The 25259-nt window shown below is 42.5% G+C and overlaps 1 protein-coding gene and 1 long non-coding RNA gene across 2 annotated transcripts in view; one reads left to right on the top strand and one right to left on the bottom strand.

Annotated features, from left to right (window-relative positions):
- The window catches only part of ISOC1 (isochorismatase domain containing 1), a 16932-nt gene extending 12911 nt beyond the window's left edge, over positions 1-4021 (bottom strand). The window contains exon 1 of the mRNA XM_007056791.4: positions 920-4021. Within this exon, the coding sequence (XP_007056853.2) occupies positions 920-1219 (300 nt within the window). The 5' untranslated portion in view covers positions 1220-4021. The remainder of the gene's footprint in view (positions 1-919) is intronic.
- Positions 668-25259, top strand: LOC114018726. The gene is made up of 3 exons (XR_003563991.3): positions 668-814; positions 18747-18916; positions 25106-25259. It is a non-coding gene; the product is annotated as an uncharacterized LOC114018726 (long non-coding RNA).

Genomic DNA, 25259 nt, shown 5'->3' with positions numbered 1-25259 from the left:
CGGGCTTAATAAGATAAATGTATCCATATAATATGAAATGTAGGTTTGCTGTATTGCTTCCTCTCAGATTTAGATTTTGCCTAATCCGTTCTTTACTCTGCACTGAAGTTTCCCTCAGACATTGCAATTACAACGCTAGTCAGGAAACATGGCACTCACAGACACTGCTATGCAATCCTTTTTATAATCTGTCTTCTATATTCCGTCGTATTTAAAACGAAGACATTTATTGCAACATGTGGAAGCTCTGAGATTTCTTGAGGATAACTGTATTTATCATTTAACTATTTGGGAAATAATAAAAGTGATAAGAACTAATAAATCCTCTCTCTAAACTCTGGTCACAACTGTAAACATAGAATTCTACATGCGCATGTTAAGAGAAATTGGGGTTATATTCCTTCAACATTCATTTTCCAACAGAAATTTTAGAACAGGTTACATAAGAGAGGGGTGGCTACAGGAGGGGGTTTCAACAGCCTGTGTGGACTTTAGAGGGAAGCAGGCAGTGGGTGTGAAAAGGGGTGTGTGCCTGAGAGAGAGGTGGCTGGGGGCTGTGGCACTGGAACAGTTTTTACAGTGAGGGTGCTGAATGCCACTGAACAAAAACTGTGAAGCCTGTTTATAAAGGAAACCACTTCAGCACCCCCGGGGGGTGTGTCTTAAGGAGACCTGAAGCGCGCTGGGAAAGTCTTAGTTTAAAGGAATGGGGGGTGAGGGGAAACCAAGGCAGGACCCCTGCAGGCTGAGAGATGCCGGGAGTGCACTCATGCAGACACGGTGGGAGGCGTGCGCTTCAGAGGAGCGAAGGAGTGTAAGTCACCCCCGTGTACTTCAGGGAGCCCATAGCTCCGAGCGAGGCAGGCACAGGGAGGGCGGGAAGCTGCGGGACGGGAGCTGGCCCTGGGGTGGCTCTCACCTGTATCTGCAGCGGCACCAGGCGCACCTTGCAGCGCTCGCTGACCAGGAAGCCCTTGGGCAGGTCGATGTACTGGCTCCACTCCTCAGCGAAGAGCTGCACCACGAACTTGCGGTGCATGTCGAGCTGGTCCCCGTAGAGGCTCAGGAACTTCTGGATCAGCAGCTCGTAGCCGGCGCCGTGCGGCACGGTCGAGGGCCGGGCGAAGACCGAGAAGCAGAAGAGCACGGGCACCGAGCCGCCGCCAGGCCCGGCCGGGCAGCAGCCCCCGCCGCCCGCGGGAGGAGCAGCCGCCGCCATGTTCAGGGGCAGCCGCTCAGGCGCCTCCCTGCGGCCCAAGCTGCCGCAACTGCTGCTCCGCCAGCCGCTCCCGCCCCCAGGCAGACGGGCGGCCCCAAATCCCGGCGCCTGCTCCGCCTCCTCACCATGAGGCCCGGCCCAGCCCAGGTGCCCCGCTCCCAGCCCAGCGGCGTCTCCCCCGGCTCAAGGGCCCTTCACCCTCAGCCCGGCTCGCTCCCCGCCTGCTAGGAGGAGCCGAGGCCCCGGCCTGGCCGCGGCGCCCCGCTGCTGAGGCAGGCCCTCTGCACGGGGCTGGATGAGCGCCCGAGGACCGGGACCTGCCGCTGCACGGCCCCAGAGGATCCCCTGGGGCGGCGCCGCGCTCACCTCAGCTGGGCTGCCCTGGCATCCACGCCTCAGATCCGAGTGCAGGATCGGGGCCTCGTACTGCAGCCCCGGGCCCCACCATTAGCACAGAGAGGACGACACAGATAGCAACCTTCCCCTTTTGCAACTAGATGCAGTCTCCGCCACGCAAACGTGACCACTTGGCCAGTGCTCAGGACTTGCTACCGCCTGCCAGGGTTGCAAATCAGGAGGGATGGGGGTTTGGTCGAAAACGCTCACGGTTTGCTTCCTCTTTGCTAATGTGCCAATTTGATTTTACTGCCTGGTCCAGGGGTTGCAAATCAGGAGGGATGGGATTTTGTGGTCAAAAACACTCACAATTTCTCCCTCCTTGCTAACGTGCACAGTTGATGTATTTGGTGATTGAGACGTGCGTGAAAAGGGAGGCAAGGTTTGGGGGTTCGGAGCATGCCCATGAGCCCAAGGTAATACCAGAGTGGCCCCTTTGATCTTTTTTCACTGGCTTCATCCTTGGTTATTTCCAATTACTTGGCTGCCCATGCACCTATCACTGGTGCAGGGATGGTTGCGAATCAGGAGGGATGGGGGTTTTGGTCGAAAACACTCACGATTTCCTTCCTCCTTGCTGCTTTTATAATTTGCATTGTACACAGGGACACAAATACTGAGAATAATTTTTTTCAAATAAAAAACATTTATTATAATCTGGTATATAAATAAAAAAAATATTTTGGTTGCATTATGTTTTGAACAAGAGGCATTTAAATATAATGGATTTTTTGTTTTGTTTTTTTGGTAAAGAAGGGAACTATGCACATTTTTTGCGTTGTACTCTTTCTTCTCATCAGTCAGGTAGTCTTGATTGGTTCCTTCTGTAATGCATGGTATAGATGCCCACCTCTTGCAAGAATCACACTTGACCTTTGATAAGTAACAATTGAGAAAATGAAATCACAGAAGTTATAATGACAGGTTTCAGAGAAGCAGCCGTGTTAGTCTGTATCCGCAAAAAGAAAAGGAGTACTTGTAGCACCTTAGAGACTAACAAATTTATTTGAGCATAAGCTTTTGTGAACTACAGCTCACTTCATCGGATGCACATACTTTGCATTCACTCATGCTATTCCTTCCACATGGCAGCATCACCTAACATATGCCTGTCAGCATGATGAAAATGTTTACTGATGTGGAATTTTTATAAGAATCATGATCCTTAGGCAGTTTATGGCATTTATTTCTCATACCATTCTATGTTTCTTACCATCGTGCAATCCTCACTTTCCTTTTCACAGTTGACAAGGTTGCAGTATATGCAGTAGTCCTCCTCCCTTTCTTGAAAATAAATATATGAAATGATGAATATGTTACAGCCAACACTGAAAATGCAAATCTTGATTTATTAATTAATGTCAATGTTAATTTATTTATTAGTTAATGTCAATATTTTAATCCAGTCACTGGTTTGAACATATCTTTTTCTTTTTTGTGAGTCATATTTTCTCAAATTTTTACTTTACTGCACCTGTATATAAAACTACCAATTTCATTCAACTGGTCAATCAATAGCAACCATTCACCCCATTCAAATTTTTGTGTGCTTAAAGATATTATTGATTCATAGTCACCATTACAGAACCAAACCTGTGAGATATCCCACTTTAGGGGTATTAAGATAACTGTCTGCTATGTGACATAATTCCACTCTTCCTGTTATCTTCACATGTGCCTCATGAGTCCACAGTATATGGTAGAAAGTAATTACCTGACTCCTACAACACATGATGAAAGAAAAGGCACAATTTCAATAATATTTGATGAATCAATCCCATTAACAAATACATGTTTGGTGGTACTTAAATATACCTCATCACTTATCCAGCTTCTCGGTTTCAGGCAATGAAATGAAGAGCCATACACTTTTATGTTTCTCACTTTGGCCTCCAGTCTCTCTGTGTGTTTGCTGGTCCTTACAAATTTGACTAGAAAAAAATATTAACACATATTACATGCATGGTAATACAGTTTCCTTTTTCTCTGTTTTACTACTGTGAATGCGGCCACTTTGTACATGAAAACCTTTAACATAGTTCCATTTATGAAGTATGTTAATCTGTTTAAGAAAGGTGCGGTAACCAATTACCTTTCAGAATCCATTGCTTGTCTTCCACCTTCTCCACAAGCATGTCATCAAAATTGTCATCAGCATCACTTGAATCATTGTTTGAAACATCTTGCCCTACATACTTCTCTTCTTCCATTGCTGTGACCTCTATGTTTTTCACTGTGCTGTCATGGGATACAGTGCCATCCACTTTTCTAAAGTCTTCTGTGGGTGTTTCTGGTTCAGTGTCACCAACTGCAATTTCAGTTCCGATTTTTCCCTCTGATGTGCTTGCAGCAGCTAATGTTGGTGGCTCTTTAAATGGTTTTAAGTGTGCCATACTGTACATGGTTCCTAACCGTTTCCCTAAGATGGTTTGTAATTTCACTCTCTTACCCTCAACAGCCGTAATTTTGTATGGTCCAATATACCTAGGTTCCAGTACTCCTCCTTTTCTTGTTCTCTTTCTAGCATTCAGTAACAGAACAGGTTTCAGAGTAACAGTCGTGTTAGTCTGTATTCGCAAAAAGAAAAGTTAGTCTCTAAGGTGCCACAAGTAACAGAACAGAGTCCCCAACATCAAATGTTATTTCCCCATATTTAGAATTCTTTCTTTTAGCATAATGTCTTTGTTGATTTTCTTGTGCTTTAGAAATGTTATTTAGGGCCAGTGCAATGTCAGCATCATGTCTCGATTTCATATTTATGCTGTACTCTTTGCAGAAATCTTCCCCAAACGTATTCATATCTGGGATCTTTGTAAACAAATGGAGAAGGGATTGTATTTGTAAAATGAAGACACACTGAATGCCATGTATACATGAAAGGTGCTGGTAATAACATACACTTACTGTGTAATTCTCTGAGACTTCTTCTTGAAATACTCGGTCAGCACAAAACATTAGTCAAAAGGGTGAAATTTTTGTTGTTGCGTGTACTTTAGTTTGCAAAGAAAACAAAATGGGGTCAAGTAATTCATCCCAATTACTCCCATTGTCATCAACCATCTTCAGCAGTGCTCTGTAACAAATGCTCATTGATTGATTGGTTTGTTTAAAAAAAGAAAGTCACATGTACGGTCTTGACTAAAACAGATCAAACATAATCAAAAAGGTGTAATACATAACGAAAAAGACTTTCCATGTAACACATTGCTTCTGAAGATTTTTTTGTGAGTTACATCTTCTTGCATAGCACACTCTACTTACCATTAGTACTGTAATATTCCCACCCCTTCACTTACCTTTTTATGGATTTATTAGCGTTTTCAGCCAAGACATTGGTTTATGCGTGGTACGGGCTGGTGAAGCTACGTTCTATTCTCAATCTTTCACAAATATACAGGTTAAACTGAAAGAAAATAAGTTACACCATAAACTTACATATAGACTTGTGTTAAGGAATGTTCCTTTGTGTATTTGCTGTACTTTTATGTGTAATTAGCAACAGGAATAGCCCATCTTTTAATATTTGTTTTGGAAACAAGTAGTTGTGCATTTCTTTGTTAGATATGAAGACACCGAAAAATAATTTTATAGCAACACTGACGGTGACCAACAGCAGTTTATTAAAAAAAAAAAAAAAGTATGGTGATTGTTTGAGATCAATGAGTGACCTGAGAGTGAGTTTGACTACATAGTACAAATAACCAGAAAAAAACCAGTCATTACCTTATTATTGAATTTCGGACCAAGATCCGTCAGTATCTGCTTTGGGCATCCACGTCGAACAATCATTTTGTACATGCTCTTTGCCACTTCAGATGTTGACTTACTTCTAAGTGGAAAGGCTTCCACCCATATGTCGTAAGCAGAGAATGTAAAGCCCATTTTTAAATACAGAAGAAAAAAAGCAAACAAAAAGAAGTACAGGAATGGGTTATGGAAAACCATCCAAGAGTAAAGCTGAAGAAATATCCCCAGCCAGTGCAAAGACATGATAGCGGTAATTGCTGCACTATGCTGTGCCACTTGTATGCATTGGACTCATTTCAAAATCAAAGCCTCATTGTATCGCAGAAATAACAATGGATAATGATAAACAATAATGTGTCTGATTCCAAAATTCACCTTTCTGCTTTTCAATTTAATTCCTTTCTCTCTTTCTGGCAAGTAAGACATCGTGCAACCTGGTTTTGATAGAACAATATGATGATACTAACATTTCGTCATGGAAATAGTATTGCAAGGGAACAGAGTTCACATTTGCACACCAAATATATTTTTATATTTCTTTTATACATTTTGAACTTCTATTTCAATTGTAAATAGCGTTCTTCAGGATTTAGTTTCATTACTTTACATACCCAATTGGCAATGTCTTTTGTCATCCCTGGCCAATAATATTTTGATGTCAGCATATTCCTCGTTTGGAATATTCCTAGATGTCCACCCAATAGAGTGTCATGATATCTTTCAAAGAGTTGTAGGGCTTCTTTCATGGTATGCACAATGACAGCCTTTCTTCCTTTTTCAGAATGGAACAATGTCCCCTCTGTTGATTATAGAAGATGGAACACGGAAGATGATTAAGGTTTCTCGGGGCCCTGAGCCAGAGCAATTGTTGGGCCCCTACCACCCTGTCCACTGGCTGCACCACCTATGGCCCTATCCCTTTCGTCCTCTTCCTCAGGATCTCAGCCATGTTCCACCTAGGCTCCCCACCATTTTGCCTGCCACTTCATCAGATGCATGTAGTGGAAATTCCCAGAGGCAGGTATAAATATACAAGCAAGAATCAGGCTAGGGATAACGAGGTTAGTTCAATCAGGGAGGATGAGGCCCTCTTCTAGCAGTTGAGGTGTGAACACCAAGGGAGGAGAAACTCCTTTTCTAGTTGGCTAGCCATTCACAGTCTTTGTTTAATCCTGAGCTGATAGTGTCAAATTTGCAAATGAACTGAAGCTCAGCAGTTTCTCGTTGAAGTCTGGTCCTGAAGTTTTTTTAGCTGCAGGATGGCTACCTTTACATCTGCTATTGTGTGTCCAGGGAGGTTGAAGTGTTCTCCTACAGCTTTTTGTATATTGCCATTCCTAATATCTGATGTGTCCATTTATCCTTTTACGTAGGGACTGTCCAGTTTGGCCGATGTACATAGCAGAGAGGCACTGCTGGCATATGATGGCGTATATTACATTGGTGGATGTGCAGGTGAATGAACCGGTGATGGTGTGGCAGATCTGGTTAGGTCCTGTGATGGTGTCGCTGGGGTAGATATGTGGGCAGAGTTGGCATCGAGGTTTGTTGCATGGATTCGTTTCTGAGTTAGAGTTACTATGGTGCGGTATGTAGTTGCTGGTGAGAATATGCTTCAGGCTGGTGGGTTGTCTGTGGGCAAGGACTGGCCTGCCTCCCAAGGCCTGTGAAAGTGACGGATCGTTGTCCAGGATGGGTTGTAGATCCCTGATGATGCGTTGGAGAGGTTTTAGCTGAGGACTGTATGTGATGGCTAGTGGAATTCTGTTGGTTTCTTTCTTGGACTTGTCTTGCAGCAAGAGGCTTCTGGGTACACGTCTGGCTCTGTTGATCTGTTTCCTTATTTCTTCGTGTGGGTATCGTAGTTTTGAGAATGCTTGGTGAAGATCTTGTAGGTGTTGGTCTCTGTCTGAGGGTTTGGAGCAAATGCAGTTGTACCTCAGCGCTTGGCTGTAGACAATGGGTCGTGTGGTGTCTCCGGGATGGAAGCTGGAGGCATGAAGGTAGGCATAGCGGTCGGTGGGTTTTTGGTATAGGGTGGTGGTAACGTGACCGTCACTTATTTGCACCGTGGTGTCTAGGAAGTGGACCTCCTGTGTAGATTGGTCCAGGCTGAGGTTGATGGTGGGGTGGGAGCTATTAAAATCGTGGTGGGATTCTTCCAGGGTTTCCTTCCCATGGATCCAGATGATGAAGATGTCATCAATGTAGCGCAGGTAGAGAAGGGGCGAGAGTGGACGAGAGCTGAGGAAGCATTGTTCCAGGTCAGCCATAAAAATGTTGGCATATTGTGGGGCCATGCGGGTGCCCACGGCAGTGCCACTGGTCTGGAAGTATATATTGTCACCAAATTTGAAATAATTGTGTGTGAGGATAAAGTCACAGAGCTCAGCAACCAGTTGTGCTGTGGCATCATCAGGGATACTGTTCCTGACAGCTTGTATTCCATCTGTGTGTGGAATGTTTGTGTAGAGAGCTTCTACATCCGTGGTGGCTAGGATGGTGTTTTCTGGAGTAGCTGCTAAATCTGTGATCTAGGCATCTAAGTTCCTTTGTGGATCTGGACCTTACACTTGTGCAAAGTGGATGCAAAACGCTACAGTTCTGATCTAGACTACAAAATATGCAAGACTGTGGAGAACCAGACTCCAGTTTGGTGCATTAGATACAATTTCCTGAAGTCTGTAGACATGTATGCTGTTATAAAGCACTGAACTGCAAATTTTGACAAGGAGCATGCTCTGCTACCATACTGATGAGTGTAATATAAGTGCCTTGCTAGTTAGACTGTCATGAAGAAAGAGTTAACAGGATAAAGAAAGCAGAATGCTTGTTTACTTAAACATAAAGGTTTATATAGACATAAAGGTATTTAAAAGATACAAAAGGTATATCATCTTGTTACATTACTAGGAAGTAATTGCTACTAATTTCAAGATATTATCATTGAAATCCAAACACCACTAATGAGATCACCAATTATATGTGCAGCCTTCGTAGCAATCTAGCTCAAGGATTTATCTGCATAAGGCTCTTTGTGCAAAAAGATGTTGGGATAGTCGTGGATGCACTGACTTATGTTGTTGAGACAATTGTAGTAGTGGTAAAATGTTGCAGGTATTCCTACGAAATGTCAGGAAAGGCCCAATAGAAGGGATATTTAAAGGTATATGAAGAAGCAGATTTGAAAATTAAAAGGCAGAGACGTTTTTATTTTCAATGTTTTGCTCCTAAATTCCTGTATTTAGGACTATTACAGTAAATAGAGTAGAATGTACCCATAACAGGTATGCAGGGGATTAAGAATGAAATGGAAGTATATCAAGCTGGGAGGAATTGCAAATTCTTTGGAGGATAGGATTGAAATTCAAAATTATCTGGACAAACTGGAGAAATGGTCTGATGTAAATGGGATGAAATTCAATAAGGACAAATGCAAAGTACTCCACTTAGGAAGGAACAATTAATTGCACACATACAAAAATGGAAAATGGCTGCCTAGGAAGGAGTACTGTGGAAAGGGGTCTGGGTGTTATAGTGTATCACAAGCTAAATATGAGTCAACAGTGTAAGACTGTTACATCTCAGAATTCTGTTTGCTTTTTTTTGTATTAGGAGGGGTGTTGCAAGTAAGACAGGGGATGTAATTCTTCCGCTGTACTCCATGATGATTAGGCCTCAGTTGGAGTACTGTGTTCCATTCTGGGTGCCACATTTCAGGAAAGATGTGGACAAACTGGAGGAAGTCCAGAGAAGAGCAACAAAAATGATTAAAGGTCGAGAAAACATGACCTATGAGGAAAGATTGGAAAAAATTGGGTTTGTTTAGTTTGGAGAAGAGAAGACTAAAGGGGTCATGATAACAGTTTTCAAGTACATAAAAGATTATTAAAAGAAGGATCTGTAGCTTAGGTAAAAGAAGCATTTCTGCAGAATAAATGTGGAAGATGCAAACACAAGAGTAAAGTTATTTATGGACTAATAGTGATAACTACTCAAGGAGAGCCTAAACAAAATAAGTTACATTATTAAAGGTTAATACCTGAGGTAGAAAAGGAAACAGAGAGGGAAAATGAGGGATCTCACCCACTCCAGAAGCTTGAACTTGTGAGGTTTCCCAGGCAATGGTGATAGCTCAGAGTCTTGTATCAGTCAGGAGTAGATGAAACCCCAGTGGAAATGAGGCAGAATTTGGGTCTATGCACGCATCAGAAAACTTACTGGAGGGTGAGTAGATGGTTTTGTAAAGAAAATACAATGGTTCAAGGGAGGACACTAGATTTGTTTATGGGTACACTGATGACTCAAGGAATTTCTTTAGGCTAGACAATAGGAGCTTCTAACTATGGCTGGTGTTCCTTCAGGGAGTTGACAATGAAATTGGGCTGCTTGAGTATTTTGGATATCAATCAAAGTTTCGCTACTAGAATTGGTTTAACTGCTGAGCTGGGTGTATGCAGCATAGGGTCATTAACATCTGGAGCACAGATCTCCCATGATGCCATTGTTCCCTGCTCTTTTGGTCCCAGAGTACTGTGCGGTTCTCTTTTTTCCCATTCTATATGCTAATGCGATGTCTGGTTGTTCCATCTTTCATGCAGATGAGGATAGGGGAGTGGCCTCTGTTCTCCATTCTGTACGCTAATTGAGTTGAGTCTGTCACATCTTTAATGCAGGTGAGGATAGGGAAGCTGCCTGAACTTGTCACCAGGGATCTAGGTGTGTCTCACACCACCATTCACTGCTCTATGCAAGTTTTTTCTCTGATCAGTTTTGGTGGGGGGTGGGGGAGCGTCCTTTCATGAGTCAGACAGAGTGGATACTGTGCCCTGGTTCCCCAGGAAGACAGGTATTATCTGTGACATAATTGAGGGCATTGAGCATGAAATGATCTTTAACAATATGTTGTGACTACTTACGTTAAAGAAATCCATTCCACCTTGGTTTAGGAGAGAGACCACTCATTGACCAATAAGAATCTGGTGTTGCAGATCCCCAGAGTGCAATTATTTTTTCTTCTCCATTATAAGTACAGCTTTTATTTTGGTGAGTTTTGCACACAGATGCAGAAATGTGGACTTGCGCATCCAAAATTTCTGCAGCTGCTGCTCATGAGCCCAAGCCTTCATTGTTGCAAAAGATTTTTGCTCTTGGGAAGGATGTAAGATGACACCATCTAATACACTTACTGAATATTTGTGAATCAGCTTCTACACACAAGCAATGACATGTGAACATGGGATTGTAAGGGCTGGAGTCATTTGCAAGATAAATGCAGCAAAAGGCAATCCTAAAATTTGTGAACTGTTATGAGACTTCACGTAGACAAATAGTGATGAGACTCTTTTAAATACTCAGAATGTGTGATGCAGAGTTTGATGGAATGTAGGGAAATTATTTCACTGCATCAAGTCTCGTGTAGCAGTAAAGAGCACCAGGGCAGCATATTTTTATATTTTTTGGTGGCATCCAGAAAAGGTCCAAGAGAGCGTTGTTGTGGGAGTGGATTTGGGGTCAGTACCAGGTTTACAGTGGTGCGAATGGCACATAGCTGGGTCTGGCCCCTCACCTGGGGAAGTCCAGCACACAGGCCTTGCTGTGTGAGCAGTTCTCAGCCAGCAGGTTCCACTCGCCTGTAGGGAGCTCATCACCCAGTAGCTGGGGACCACTATGCGGGCTCGGCAGGGCTGCTGGCCACAGGGCCAATGGGTGTGGGTGGGCTGCGTGGGATCTCAGGAGTCACATCCCAGGAATCTGCCCCACTCCCCAGCACTGCTCCAGCTCTGAGCTGTCTCTGCTGCCTGGGACCTGTGGGGCCCCACCTGCCTCCCCAGGGGAAGAGCCACCTGGGTCTGGCGCAGAGGCTGGGCCAATCTCAGCCAGTCACAGGGGACAGTGCGGTGGGGCTCAGCTGGGTGGGTCCTGCCAGGCATATGGGTCCTGAGGGAGCCTGGCCCAGGTAGGCTCTGCTCCTGCTCCAGCCTGGCCGATTGCACCCTCCCAAGGGGCCGCAGTTATCCTGCCCCAGGACCAGCTCTGGCTGTGCTGCCAGCTCAGCCTGGCAGACACAGTCACCTCCCATCAGGGCCAGCTATTGTGGCTGGGGGTCAGGGTGTGGGAGAGTAGGTCTCTAGTGGGTGTGCGGGGGTGCTGGGCAGTGGGGGGGTGGGAAGATCTGTGTGTGTTGGGGTGCTGGGAAGTGTGGGGGGTCTGGGCGGGACACTGTGCAGTTGTGGCAGTGGGGAGCACTGGGCAGTGAGGGGATCTGTGGGGGGGGCTCTGGGCGGGGAGGTGCAGGGTGCTGAGCAGTTGTGGGAGGGCTGTGGGGGGTGTTCAGCTAGGGGGGCACTGGGCAGTGAGAGGAGCTATGGGGGAGTTCTAGGTGAGGGGGGCTGTGCTGGGCATAGTGGTCTGTGGGAGGGCACTGGGCATGGGAGTTTGTGGGGGTCTCTGGGTGGCATGGCACTGGCCGTAGGGAGTCAGAGGGATGCTGGGCAGGGGGGTAGCATGGTGCAGCATGGGCCCGCCCCCAAGGGGAAGAAGCATGATGGCAGCGCAGGGCCGGGCTGGCCAGTGTGCGTCTGGCAGCTCCCGGTTTGTAAACAGTGCCCTTGTACTGGGCTGTGGGGAGCAGGGCTGTCCCTGCTGTGCCATGACCCATCTCCCATTGCCCCTGGCCAACCCCTCGCTCTGAGGACTCTGTCCCCCTGCCCACATGGGGGCCCACAAATATGTTTAGTACTGGTCCCACAAAAGGTTAATCTGGCCCTTTTTGGGGTGCAGGCTCTGGGATGGAGTTGGGGTGCAGGAGGGTTGCAGGCTATGCAGCGTTTGAGTGAGGGGTGCAGGCTCTGACCTGGGGCAGGGGATTGGGGTACAGGAGCGGGTGCAGATATGGGCTCTGGAAGGGAGTTAGCAACTCAGCACGTTATATAAGAGAAAGGAGCTGCAGTGATTTCATATAGACATAGAAACTGATAGAAGACTCTTTTACATATTCAAAATGTGAGGTGCAGAGTTTGGGGGGGGGGGGTCTGTACAATATTTCACAGCATTCTGTCTCCTGGCTGTAGCAGTAACCTAGCCCTGCAGCTGCGGTGTCTGAGCATTGACAGTCTAGGCACTGGGAGGCCTGGGCCTTTAAGAACCGGGCCCCAGGAACCCACCCCCTGCCTGACATGCAGCCTCCTGTGAGAAGAACAAAACACGCCTTTGCACCCCCCACGCCCCTAGATTTGCGAGCACAGCACGCGGCTGAATCCCACGGGGCCACTGTTCCCCTCTCCCCCCTAAACGGGGGTTTTGTCCCTCCACAGGGTCTGGCAGCATCTCCCCCCCAGGCTTAAACCCGGGCCCCACCCCCAATTTTCCCCTTAAGCCCCTCTCCTGCCGCTACCTACAGTAGCTTGAGCCCCACGGCCAGTAAATTTCTGCCCCCTGCTCACCTCCCCCCCCCCCCACGCTGCGATTTGCTTCCCCCTTGATCCTTTTTAACCCCTCCAAAGAGGAGGCAGCAAATCGTAAGTAGAAGTAAGGGCAGAGAGAGGGCAGTGGCAACAGCGAAGGTTACTGAGCATGCTCAGTTCGGGTGACCATGCTCCGTGCACCCAACGTAGGGAATGGGGGCAGGGAGCTGTTTGTGTCCTAATGTGGAATTGCTGCCAGGGCTGACTGCCCTGAGCTCGTGTTGGCCTGTGTCTAGCACTTGTTGGTAGTGCCTAAAAGTCAGTTTTATAACTTTATAATCCTTTATAAAACCTTATAATTCTTTGAGACTATTCCTATTTGGTAATTACCTCAAATGGATAAAGGTATTTCATGGAGTGAACACATCCTATGGACGGTTTTAGAGTAACAGCCGTGTTAGTCTGTATTCGCAAAAAGAAAAGGAGTACTTGTGGCACCTTAGAGACTAACCAATTTATCTGAGCATAAGCTTTCATGAGCCACAGCTCACTTCATCGGATGTAGCTCACGAAAGCTTATGCTCAAATAAATTGGTTAGTCTCTAAGGTGCCACAAGTACTCCTTTTCTTTTTGCATCCTATGGAGTGCTGCTGGCATTAGATCTGATTACCAGCCAGTAAAGATAAGATTTATCATTACATAGTGAAATGGAAAGTATGAAACAATCTGATACTTAAACAAAAATTGTCCTTTATCTGCAGTGTGTGCTTCAGCGAGGATTTGCTGCATGTTTAAGGCTTTAACAGTATGGAGACTGTAATATTATGTGTGCATATATAATAAATATGCCATTGATATGGCCTGAAGATTGCCTGTGTTTTAATTCTTTTTTAAAAAAAAAGAAAAAGCTTTGCAGCCTGAGCTTTGACTTTGATTTAGATTCAGGACAGTTTTTCATCGTGTCATGATGGACATATGTGATAGGTTAATACATTTTAATGCAAAATATAGTCTGATAAGTTTCCCATGGTCATCCAATTCAAAACAGTTCACAGACTTTACTGAATGTCTACCTCTCTAAAATACCCATGTTGGAAATCTGTGACTGGGTGATATACAATTATCATAATGCTCAAGAACTAACTTGACTGCAAATTTAGCAGAGAATAAATCTTATGCTTGATTAAAAAAATACAGTTGCTAGCAAATGTAGTCCTTCAATTTTGTATTTTTCCCTGCTGATGCTAAATTGTCACATTTGGCAGACACTAAAACAGCCTTAACTGATTAATGAAGACCCCATTCAGCAGCTGTTTTTAGTGAAAATTCTACGTTACAGGAGCAGACATTCAAACTAATGTTCTGATTGTCTGTAAGCAGAAGTTATACCAAATGAGTCTTAAAACTGTATCAAGATACCGGTCCAAAACATACGTTGACTCTGTCCTAATTTTCTCCCACTAAATTCAGCAAGTTTGCACAGACACTAATGAGGTCAGAACTTAGACCACAATATGACTAATAATGGCCCATTTCTGCCATCCTTACTTATGTTGAGTTAGTATTTACATAAGTAGTCCCACTGAAATCAATAGGATTGCTCATATGAGTAGACACCACTCCCTGTGGTAAAGAGTGGAAGAATCAGGCCCATAATGATTAAAGTAATGAATCACATAGATTAGCAGGGAAAGAAAGAATGGTCTAGTTTAGTGGAAACTGCAGCTGCCTCTCTGTGATCTACATGGCTTAATTTAGATAAAGATTTTCTCCTAGCATACATTTAAGGTTCAGTGCAAAAGTATGAACACAATTCCGCTAAGTTAAGAGAATATAAAGCCAACATATCAATGTAGCATATCTAAAATGTATCAATCATTTAGCATACTTAGGATCAACCCTTTAGAACTAATGTCATCTGCAAATATTTTCTTAGAGCAAGGGACTTAGAAGCAGGCACCCTTGACTTTGATTTCTGGTTCTGCCACTGATCTACTATCTGACATTTGCCAAGTGACTTAAACTCTCCATTCTCAGCTTACATAGCTGTACAGTAAACATAATAGTATGTTCCTTACTGGGATGTTTTGAAGTTAATTACAAGTTATTATTTTTGTTATATTAGAAATACACATTTTGAGATGAGTTTCAAAGTCTGTGAAGAACATGTAGTCACGCCTGCCAACTAGCCAGTTGTTCAGGACTTATTTTTTAATTGCTCATCTAGGCTTACCGTTCTGCTGATACAGTTAATGACTACAGCCAGTCACTTAATAGTATTAAGTAGAAGCATTTGAACTGAACCATTTTATGGGTCAGTCAGTTAGCTTGAATCAATTCCAGTTCTCCAAATGAAAAAGGTGACAAGTTCAATAATCTGTGTGAATCCTATTTATCCTATTTGAATTAATCAGTTTTCGTTGATCTTAATCTGTGATGTGCCATTTCTAAAAATTATAGCAGCTTGTCCTCCGCACTTTAATTGTTTCCAGTTCTAGTATTCAATATCTAAAGTCAATGTCTTTACTTACCCGTCACTCCCAGATTCATATATAAAGGTTAGAGCTGTGTCTGCCCATATTTACCTTATAAGCTTCTAATTTTCTGTGGGAATTTAGTTTTCATATTATGTATTTGAAAACCATCGATTTGCTGAATGGATTCTCAGTACCAGGGGTGGGAACTGGCTGTTGTTGAATAAGCCCTAAGAAAGAAGTAAGAGACCGCAACAGAATACCTACATTATTATTATTTATTATTTATTTCTTTTATTGTAGTGCTTAAGAGCACCTGTCATGGAGCAGGACTCCATTATGAGAGGAAACACAGAACAAAAAGATTAAACTCTTTGGGGCAAAGATTCAGTCTATGTATAAGACAAGAGACAACAGATGGATACAGATAGAGTTATGGGGAAGTACAAGGAAATAATGAGATAATATTGGTCAGCATGATATGCAATGGTCTCTGCTGCACACCAGCAACCTAGCCATTGTCAAGTTTTTTGTAAGCTTCATGGCAATGGGGAGTTTTAAGGAGGGTTTTGAAGGATCATAATGAGATAGTTTTGTGGGTGTTTATGGGTAGCACCTTCCAAGCATGAAGGGCAACATGTGAAAAAGCATGAAGGTGGTTGTTTGAAAATTAAACAAGAGGGCAATGGAGGTGGTCACAGATCCAGTGTGGCTACCCTTGGTGACAGCCCACCAGATCACTTTGTGGGAATCCAGTCTCTGGATCCCTGGGTGTTTTAAGCCTCTGGAGTCGTAACAAAGCCCAGGCACCATCCAAGTCCTAGGGCCCTCAGGGACACTCTTGGAATGCAGAGCTCTACCTAACACTCCTGCCTGGGAGCTGAGACCTCACTGTCCCCTGCCAAGACCTTGGAACCAGTAGTGATTCCTCAGACTCCTGTAGCTTAAATACACCCACTGCTAGAATCCCACTGAAGATGTAAGCCTTGTGCAAGGGGCTACGTGGTAGGTATAGCCAATAACATACAGACACTTTCCACAGAATTCTAAATCGTTATTGCTATTTCTCTGATCACATGAGAATTACACAGATCTATTAAAAATTATAAACCCTGCATGCATTTCCCCTTATTCTAGTTCATCTTTCCTTTGGTTGTCCTTAGAGAATCATCTGTATTCAGGCAGGCAGGGTCCCCTCCTTCCCCTGACTTCATCCAGCTCCTGCAGCAACTTCCCTCATTTTAAGCTGGTGTGACATGGCTGAAGAGAAAGACCAAACAGAGCAGCTTCTGCCCTTTATAGCCTTCCAATCTCCTTTGTCAGGTGACTCCTTGGTCAGCCTCAACAGGAGACCACAGAATCCTACCAAGTAACTTCATTGATAGGTGACCTCTCCTCTGACAAACCAGTTCTCTTGGCTGGGAGCCAACCTTTTGTCTAGCGAGAGAGTACATTTCAGTGGCCAAGCCTTTAAGTCAACAACCTGAAAGGCTGTTGCTTTTGCTCCTAGATCTGTTACCTCTGTAGAATGTACTAAAGGTCAAATTGATAAAGAAGCCACCTGAACCCTATCAGAGCAGGAGTGCATGTAGCTAGGCCTTGCTTGTTATATATATGTTTAGTAAACATAATTATGCAGATACCACTCTTCCCTTGTGGTTCCTTCATGTTACCTATGTTGCGTAAAGATGGGGAGGCATTAGATCTGGGATTATTGCTATATGATTAGGTAGTAACTGTGGCAAAGAGAAAAAAAAGGTAATCTCTGCTTGGTGAGACTAATGTGACCTTTCCTGGATTTTGGAAGGTCCCCACTTTGGACCTTCAGAACCAGAATTTCTTAACCTTTAAGACATGGGAGGAAATCACTAAAGTAATAGATTTCAGAGTAGCAGCCGTGTTAGTCTGTATTCGCAAAAAGAAAAGGAGGACTTGTGGCACCTTAGAGACTAACAAATTTATCTGAGCATAAATGTAGCTCACGAAAGCTTATGCTCAAATATATTTGTTAGTCTCTAAGGTGCCACAAGTATTCCTTTTTTTTAAAGTAATAGAGTGTTTGTGTGGGATTATTTTTGTTATAATTATATAATATAATATATATAATTTTGTTATATATGGGTATTGGCATAATATTATGCAGTGTGCATCATGTATTTTGTAGATTTAGTCTGATGTTGTATGTTTTAACTGTATAAAGTGCCTAGAGCCATTGGTAGACAGGTCAAAGAAATTGAAATAAATAAATAAAATACAATGAGCAGGAAATATACTGCTGCCAGCCTTAAATTGAGGTGCTCATTATATTCCAGCCCTAAAGCTAGAATCCAGAAGTGGATATTTATTATATAGAAAGTAGTCATTCTATTAAATTATTTATTGCTTATCAATTGATTATAAAAAGGTTTATAATTTTATGTCTCTGAATTCTCAACTGGTGCTGACTTCTTATTCAGATATTAAATACTTAACTGCATGTGAAAAGTGGGATTATCATATCCTTCCATCTTCCCAGCATCACCTTGTCTCTCCTAATGCTGTGAGTGGTGTATTTACATTATAGTTCTTTAAGGTGTGAGAACCAAATATTGCTTCTTCCTGTGGGCTGTAAATCAGATGAACAAGTGCAGTGGAAAAAGAAGGTCCTGACCCTTCAATGAACTTCATGTAGCAGATCCCTGTGCAGAGCTCCCAGTGAAATCCCTCCTTGTTAATGGAGCCATCTGAACTCTCTGTTCAGAGTCAGGCCCAGGAGAATAGAGATTTGCCCCCCCCCCCCAAAATATGTGGGTATTCTGATAGTTTTTAATGAATATCTAGATATTCATGTAATATCTGTACTATCATGAGATGCATATTACTGTGATTACATACTATATGCTGGCAGAAAGTACTTGGAGACCATTGTCTTTTAAAAGCATTTGTCATATGATGAGCTTACAAATATAATGTTTGAGGCAAGTTAAAGGATGGGGGGAAATGGTTAAATCTGATATATAGCAATGTGATTTTCTAGTGGAAGGTTTGACTATCTGAAATGTTTATGATAGTTGATTGCCAATGAGATCACTTTTACTGCCTCAACCATGCAGAGAAAGAGAGAATTATGCCCAAATTAGACCCTAACTTGTGTCATAGGCCTATTTTATCCACACCTGGGGCCCAATTTACGGTTACACTAAAGCCCCTTTGTGTCACTCTGGCAGTACAAATGGGTATTAAAGGGGGCAGGAGTTGCTCCTTGAGACTATTCTCTGAGCATGAGGCCTTGCCCATTGATGTAGAGATAGCAAAAGGACTCTAAGGCTAACCATGCTCAAAGTCCCTCCATATTGGGAGGAAACGGGTAGGCCAGGGAAGGGTCTGGGTTTAGCCAGAGACATTGTACTCATACTGAGAGCTACTTACATCAGGGGCTGGGCAGGATCCTGACTGTGCCAGAATGTAGGGAGCAGTGGCTAAGAACACCACTTCCATCCAATCTTCTTCCATTCCTGTCCCAGTGTAGGAAGGAAGAACAGTGTCCTCGGTCTCTAGTCTGTACCTTCAGATTATCCCTGATCACCCTAGGAACTGAACACGCTGTTCTGAGAAGGAGGACTGCTGGGAAGAGATGGGGTCCACCTGACCAAGAAGAGGAAGAACATAAATTGTGCATCAACCTGCCAACCTGGTGAGTAGAGCTTTAAACTAGCTTTAAAAGGGGCAGTGACAAATGCTACCAGGTAAGCATAAAAAAAGCAACCTTAACAGAGAGTTAGATGTTTTGGGGTGGCAGGGGGGAAGCATGGAAAATTACGAACAACAATAGGAAAATCAGTGGAGGAATCTGTTCAGCATCTTAGATGTCTACACACAAATGCAAGGAATATAGGAAATGAACTGGACGTATTAGTACATAAGTTGAATTATGATTTAATTGGCATCACAGTGACTTGGGGGGATAAATCTCATGACTAGAATATTGGTATAGAGAGCTTTAACTTGTTGAGGAAGAATAGGCAAGGAAGAAAGGGAGGAGCTGTTGCATTATACATCAAGAATATATAACTTGTTCTCGGGTCCAGAAGAAGGTGAGAGAAAGACCAGTTGAAAGTCTCTGGGGAAAGATAAAAGTTGGAAAATATGGGTGACATCAGGATAGGGGTCTACTATAGGCCATCAAATCAGGAATAGGAGGAGGAGGAGGCATTTCTAGAACAAATAACAGAAATATTCAAAACACACCCTGTAGCAGTTGGGGACTTTAGTTACACAGACATCTGTTGGAAAAGTAATACAGCAAAACACAACATTTCCAACAAATTCTTGGAATGTACTAGGGACAACTTTCTGTTTCAGAAAGTGGAGGAAGTAACCCAGGGAACAGCCATTTTAGATTTGATTCTAGCCAACAGGGAGGATTTGGTTGCTAATCTGAAGGTGGAAGGCAATTTGGGTGAAAGTGATCATGAAGTGAGATAGACTTCATGATCTAAGGAAAGATAGGAGTGAGAGCAGAAGAATATAGGACTTCAAAAAAGCAGACTTGTCTGGAACTACAGGGGGAAATGACATGTGAAGCCTGGCATGGTAAAAGCCCAACAAGTTTGGCTTTTAGACTTTGATAATAAAAAGTCACTTTGAACTAAATTTCGTAGCCCTCAATCAACCAAAACTTCCATTGTTGTCAAAAGGAATTTTGCTTTATTCTGTTGTTTGTATACCATGGCCATCAGAGTAGTATCAGAATTTGTTCCTTTGTTTTTCCTTTTGGCATACAGTAACTAAATCAAAAAGAGTGGTTCCAGCTGTAATTGATATGTCATGGAGAATAATGAATATCAACAAATATTAACGTTGTAGAAACTATGGAAATTAAAAATGGAGCTCAGAAGAAAAGAGATTTCTCCTTTCTGCTCCTCCACTGTCAGGGACCATTCTCATTTGTATCTATTTTTAAAATTAAAGACAATTTACTCTATATTTCTTAATTTACCAGTTCTTAATATTTTATCCTGCAGATGTAATTTACAAACTCAAATGCTCCTTTAAAGGTTTTTTTAACTTGATTCCTCTTACATCTGCCTGACAAATGTCTGCATTATCAGCTATTCAAAGAATGAGGTTTTTATTACTCCTGAGACTGATCTATTTAATTCATGAAATCCTTGATCCATGAGTGAGTGTGCATTTAATTAAGAATTTACTCCATGCCAGATTCTTCCACAGGATTTACTTTTATTTTTAATGGAGAAAGAGAATGCAAAGGAATTAAGATGCCTAGCACAGAGAAAATTTGAAATTGTAGGAGTAGATCACCCTGAGAGAACAGAATCTGTGGCCTTATATTCCATGCAGGTCTGAAACACCTGTGTAAGTAACAGATTATGTTCATGGTAGTGAGGTCTGAATGGCAGCCATCTCCTTCCGCAATTAAGCATCCAAGTGCAACTGAAACATTTAGAAGTTATTTATTGTGAGTATGCTCCAATGCAATGAATCAATCATAGAATCATAGAATATCAGGGTTGGAAGGGACCTCAGGAGGTCATCTAGTCCAACCCCCTGCTCAAAGCAGGGCCGATCCCCAATTAAATCATCCCAGCCAGGGCTTTGTCAAGCTTGACCTTAAAAACTTCAAAGGAAGGAGATTCCACCACCTCCCTAGGTAATGCATTCCAGTGTTTCACCACCCTCCTAGTGACAAAGTTTTTCCTAATATCCAACCTAAATCTCCCCCCACTGCAACTTGAGACCATTACTCCTCGTTCTGTCATCTGCTACCACTGAGAACAGTCTAGAGCCATCCTCTTTGGAACCCCCTTTCAGGTAGTTGAAAGAAGCTATCAAATCCCCCCTCATTCTTCTCTTCTGCAGACTAAACATCCCCAGTTCCCTCAGCCTCTCCTCATAACTCATGTGTTCCAGTCCCCTAATCGTTTTTGTTGCCCTCCGCTGGACTCTTTCCAATTTTTCCACATCCTTCTTGTAGTGTGGGGCCCAAAACTGGACACAGTACTCCAGATGAGGCCTCACCAGTGTCGAATAGAGGGGAACGATCACGTTCCCTCGACCTGCTGGCAATGCCCCTTCTTATACATCCCAAAATGCCATTGGCCTTCTTGGCAACAAGGGCACACTGTTGACTCATATCCAGCTTCTCATCCACTGTAACCCCTAGGTCGTTTTCTGCAGAACTGCTGCCCAGCCATTTGGTCCCTAGTCTGTAGCGGTGCATTGGATTCTTCCGTCCTAAGTGCAGGACTCTGCACTTGTCCTTGTTGAACCTCATCAGATTTCTTTTGGCCCAATGAACACTATTTCTTGTTCAGAGCAAAAGAAGAATCAACACACCTCAAGAAATAAAAATAAAATTGTTTCTTGCTTTTCTGAAAGTTTTGTGCTGCAGCTTTCTTGGCCTTTTCAGTGATGCCACTATTGGGAGGCAAGGCTTGTATGACTAATTGTTCAAGGATAGGTTATAAAATGAGGCCAGGTCTAAAAAGAAAATAATTGAATTGAATTTTTGTGAATATGGAGAGATATGACTGGATATGTAGGGCCAAAACCACTCCTGGTATGATTCCATTGAATTCAACTGAGTGAGAACAGCAGTGTCAATAAAAACTTCAATACTGTTCATGAGATAATAGCATTTGACTTTTCTGGGTGATGACTGGCTAAAATCCTTCTCGTGTCCAATAATCCTCAGAAATTAGTTCAAGCGGAATAGTAAAATACATTTTTTTGAATTTAGAAAAGAAAGCAAAACTCTGAAGCACCCCACAACGTGATAGTCACATGAATACATTGGGTGTTTTATTATGTTCCTTACAATTAATGCTTTTCTCATTGTTCTAAAACAATCAGGAAAATTAAAACTTGTGATCAATGACTTAAGACCGAGCTTTCATTTAATGTTATGGTATATCCTAATACTGTTACTTGCTTATTTCTGTAATACTTTGACTTACGTACAAATGATAAAACCAGAAAGATTAACATTTTGCTAAATACGTGTCATTTTTAACTATCATACAAGAAGCAGAAAGGTCTTTGAAATAACAAATACACACGAACTGGAATGGCTACAGTCTCCAGACTCAGACTCTTTCAAGTTTGTACCAGAATAGCGTAACAGGGCCTGATTCTCCACTCTAATGCAGTTGTGCTGATGTAAAATGGCAGTGAAGCAGTGGTGAGTCAGCCCTATTATCTTGAACATGAATATCCCAACAAAAACATTCCATTAATGACAGATTACAGATATTTTCATATGACATGTGAAACCTTCTCCTCAGACAAATTAGATATGCCCTTCCCAATGGAAAAAGGGGCAGAGGCACCACATTAAAAAGGGGTGGGGGGGTTCATTTTATGATGAAATATGACTTTCTAGATGTACATGATCTCAGAAACAAAACATTATTACCATGCTTTAATGTACTAACAGGTCACCTATCAGATTATCTCCTAGCCTTGATTATTACTCTAATGGAAAAAGAATCAGCTACATTTATACCACTGGCCTTGTTGCTAGCAAAATGTAGAATTACAAATATTTTTATAAAGCAATACTATCTTTCCGTTTATCTTCAGATTAAAGATGTCATGCACAATCTACCATGATAAGCAAACAAGAAAAATGTGGTCTAGATGAAATTACTATGAAATGGGTACATAACTGGTTGAGAGACCATTCTCAAAAAGTGGTTATCAATGGTTTGCTGTTAAGTGGAGATGTAGAATTTAGTGAGGTTCTGCAGGGGTCCTGTTCTGTGGCTGGTACTAGTCAATATTTTCATTAATGACATGGCTAACTGAGTGGAGAGTATGCTTATAAAAACTGTGGATGACACCAAGATGGGAGGGGGAGGGGTGGCAAGCACTTTGGAAGACAGGATTAGAATTCCAAATGACCTTGACCGATCGGTGAATTGGTCTGAAATCAACCAGATGAAATTTAGTAACAAGTATGAAATACTACACCTAGGAAGGAAAAATTAAATGCACAACTACAAAAATGGGGCTAGGCAGTAGTAGTGCTGAAAAGGATCTGGGGATTATAGTGAATCACAGATTGAATACGAGTCAACAATGTGATGCAGTTGCAAAAAAGGCTAATGTCTTTTGCGGGTAATTTAACAGGAGTGTGGTACGTAAGATGTGGGACATAATTGTCCTGCTCTATTTGGCACAGGTAAGGCCTCAGCTGGAGTACTGTCCCCAGTTCTGGACGCCACCTAGAAAATAATAAGGTTATAAGGAATAGCCAGCATGGATTTATCAAGAACAAATCATGCCAAATCACCCTAATTTCCTTCTTTGACCTGGTTACCACCATAGTAGATAGAGCAGAAACAGTAGACATGATATACCTTGATTTTAATAAGGCTTTTGACACAATCCCTTACAACATTCCCATAAGCAAACTAGGAAAATGGGGTCTAGATGAAATTACTATAAGGTAGGGGAACAATTGTTTGAAAAACTGTACTCAATGAGTTTGCCATCAAACTGGCAAGGCGTATCTAGTGGGGACACACAGGAGTCAGTCCAGAGTGCAACATTTTCATTAATGACTTGGATAATTGAGTGGAGAGTATGCTTGTAAAATTTGGAGATGACAAGCAGGTAGGAGGGGTTGTAAGCACTTTGGAGGACAGGATTAGAATATAAAATGACCGTAACAAATTAGAGAATTGGTCTGAAATCAATACGATGAAATTCAATAAAGACAAGTACAAAGTACTTAGAAAGGAAAAATTAAATGCGCAGCTACTAAATGGGAACTAAGTGGTAGCACTACTGAAAAGGATCTGAGGACTATAGTAGATCACAAATTGAATGAGAGTCATCAATGTGATACAGTTGCAAAATTGACTAATATCATTATGTGTGTATTCAGAGAAGTGTTGTATGTCAAATACAGGAGGTAATTGTCCATCTCTCTTTGGCAGTGGTGAGGCCTCAGCTGAAGTATTATGTCCAATTCTGGGCACTTTAGGAAAGATGTGGACAAACTGGAAAGAGTCTGGAGGAAAGCAACAAAAATGATAAATTTAGACAATCTAATCTGGGAGGAAAGGTTAAAGGGCATGTTTAGTTTTGAGAAAAAGAAAACAGAGGGGGAACCTGATAATAAGTCTTCAAGTATGTTAAGGACTGTTATAAAGAAGATGGTGATCAGTTGTTCTCCAGGCCCACTGAAAGTAGACTAAGAAGTAATGGGCTTAATCTGCTGTAAGGGAGCTTTAGGTTAGATATTAGGAAAAACTTTCTACTCTAAGGGTAGTTAAGCACTGCAGTAGTTACCCAGAGGGGCGGTGGAATCCCCAGCATTGAAGACTTTTCAAGCACAGGTTGTACAATCACTTGTCAGAGATGGTCTAGATTTACTTGTTCCATCCTCAACATAGGAGGCTGGACTTCACAAGGTTTCAAGGTTGCTTCCAGCCCTATATTTCTATGATTCTATTAAAATTGTGTGTAGGTTTTTTGGGGTGGGGAAGAGGGGTTTGTTTTTGGTTTTGCTGGGGTTTTTTGGGGGAGCGAAAGGTAGCCATTTGTGGGAAAGGAGTGATTTTGGTTAATTTCCTGTTCAACATTTTTTTAAAATTGTCATAATGAGACTTTTTACACGTACAAAACCAAAGAGTTTTATCTTCTGGGCCAAAATGATTTTTTATTTAGAAATTTAATTGAATGTATAGTTACAAACTCTTTTTTATTCCACGCATTTTCAGTTCATGAAAATTTTTGAAATTTTGTTTTTTCTTCCCAAGTTGGGATGGGAAAATTTTTCAAAATCTCAGATTTGTGCAGGTTGGGAAAACCATTTCCTACTCTGTTATATACTGTGTATGACCTTTTCTTTCAGATGTGGACCTCACAGTGACGGTGCATGGCTTTGTATCTTCAAGGATGGTGTCAAGGTTCCTTCCCCACTCTGAACTCTGGGGTACAGATGTGGGGACTGGCATGCAAGACCCCCTCAGCTTATTTTTACCAGCTTAGGTTAAAAACTTTCCCAA

This window comes from Chelonia mydas, chromosome 5 (genome assembly GCF_015237465.2).
Source record: "Chelonia mydas isolate rCheMyd1 chromosome 5, rCheMyd1.pri.v2, whole genome shotgun sequence".
NCBI lineage: Eukaryota > Metazoa > Chordata > Testudines > Cheloniidae > Chelonia > Chelonia mydas.
This window is presented reverse-complemented; position numbering and strand designations above follow the sequence as displayed.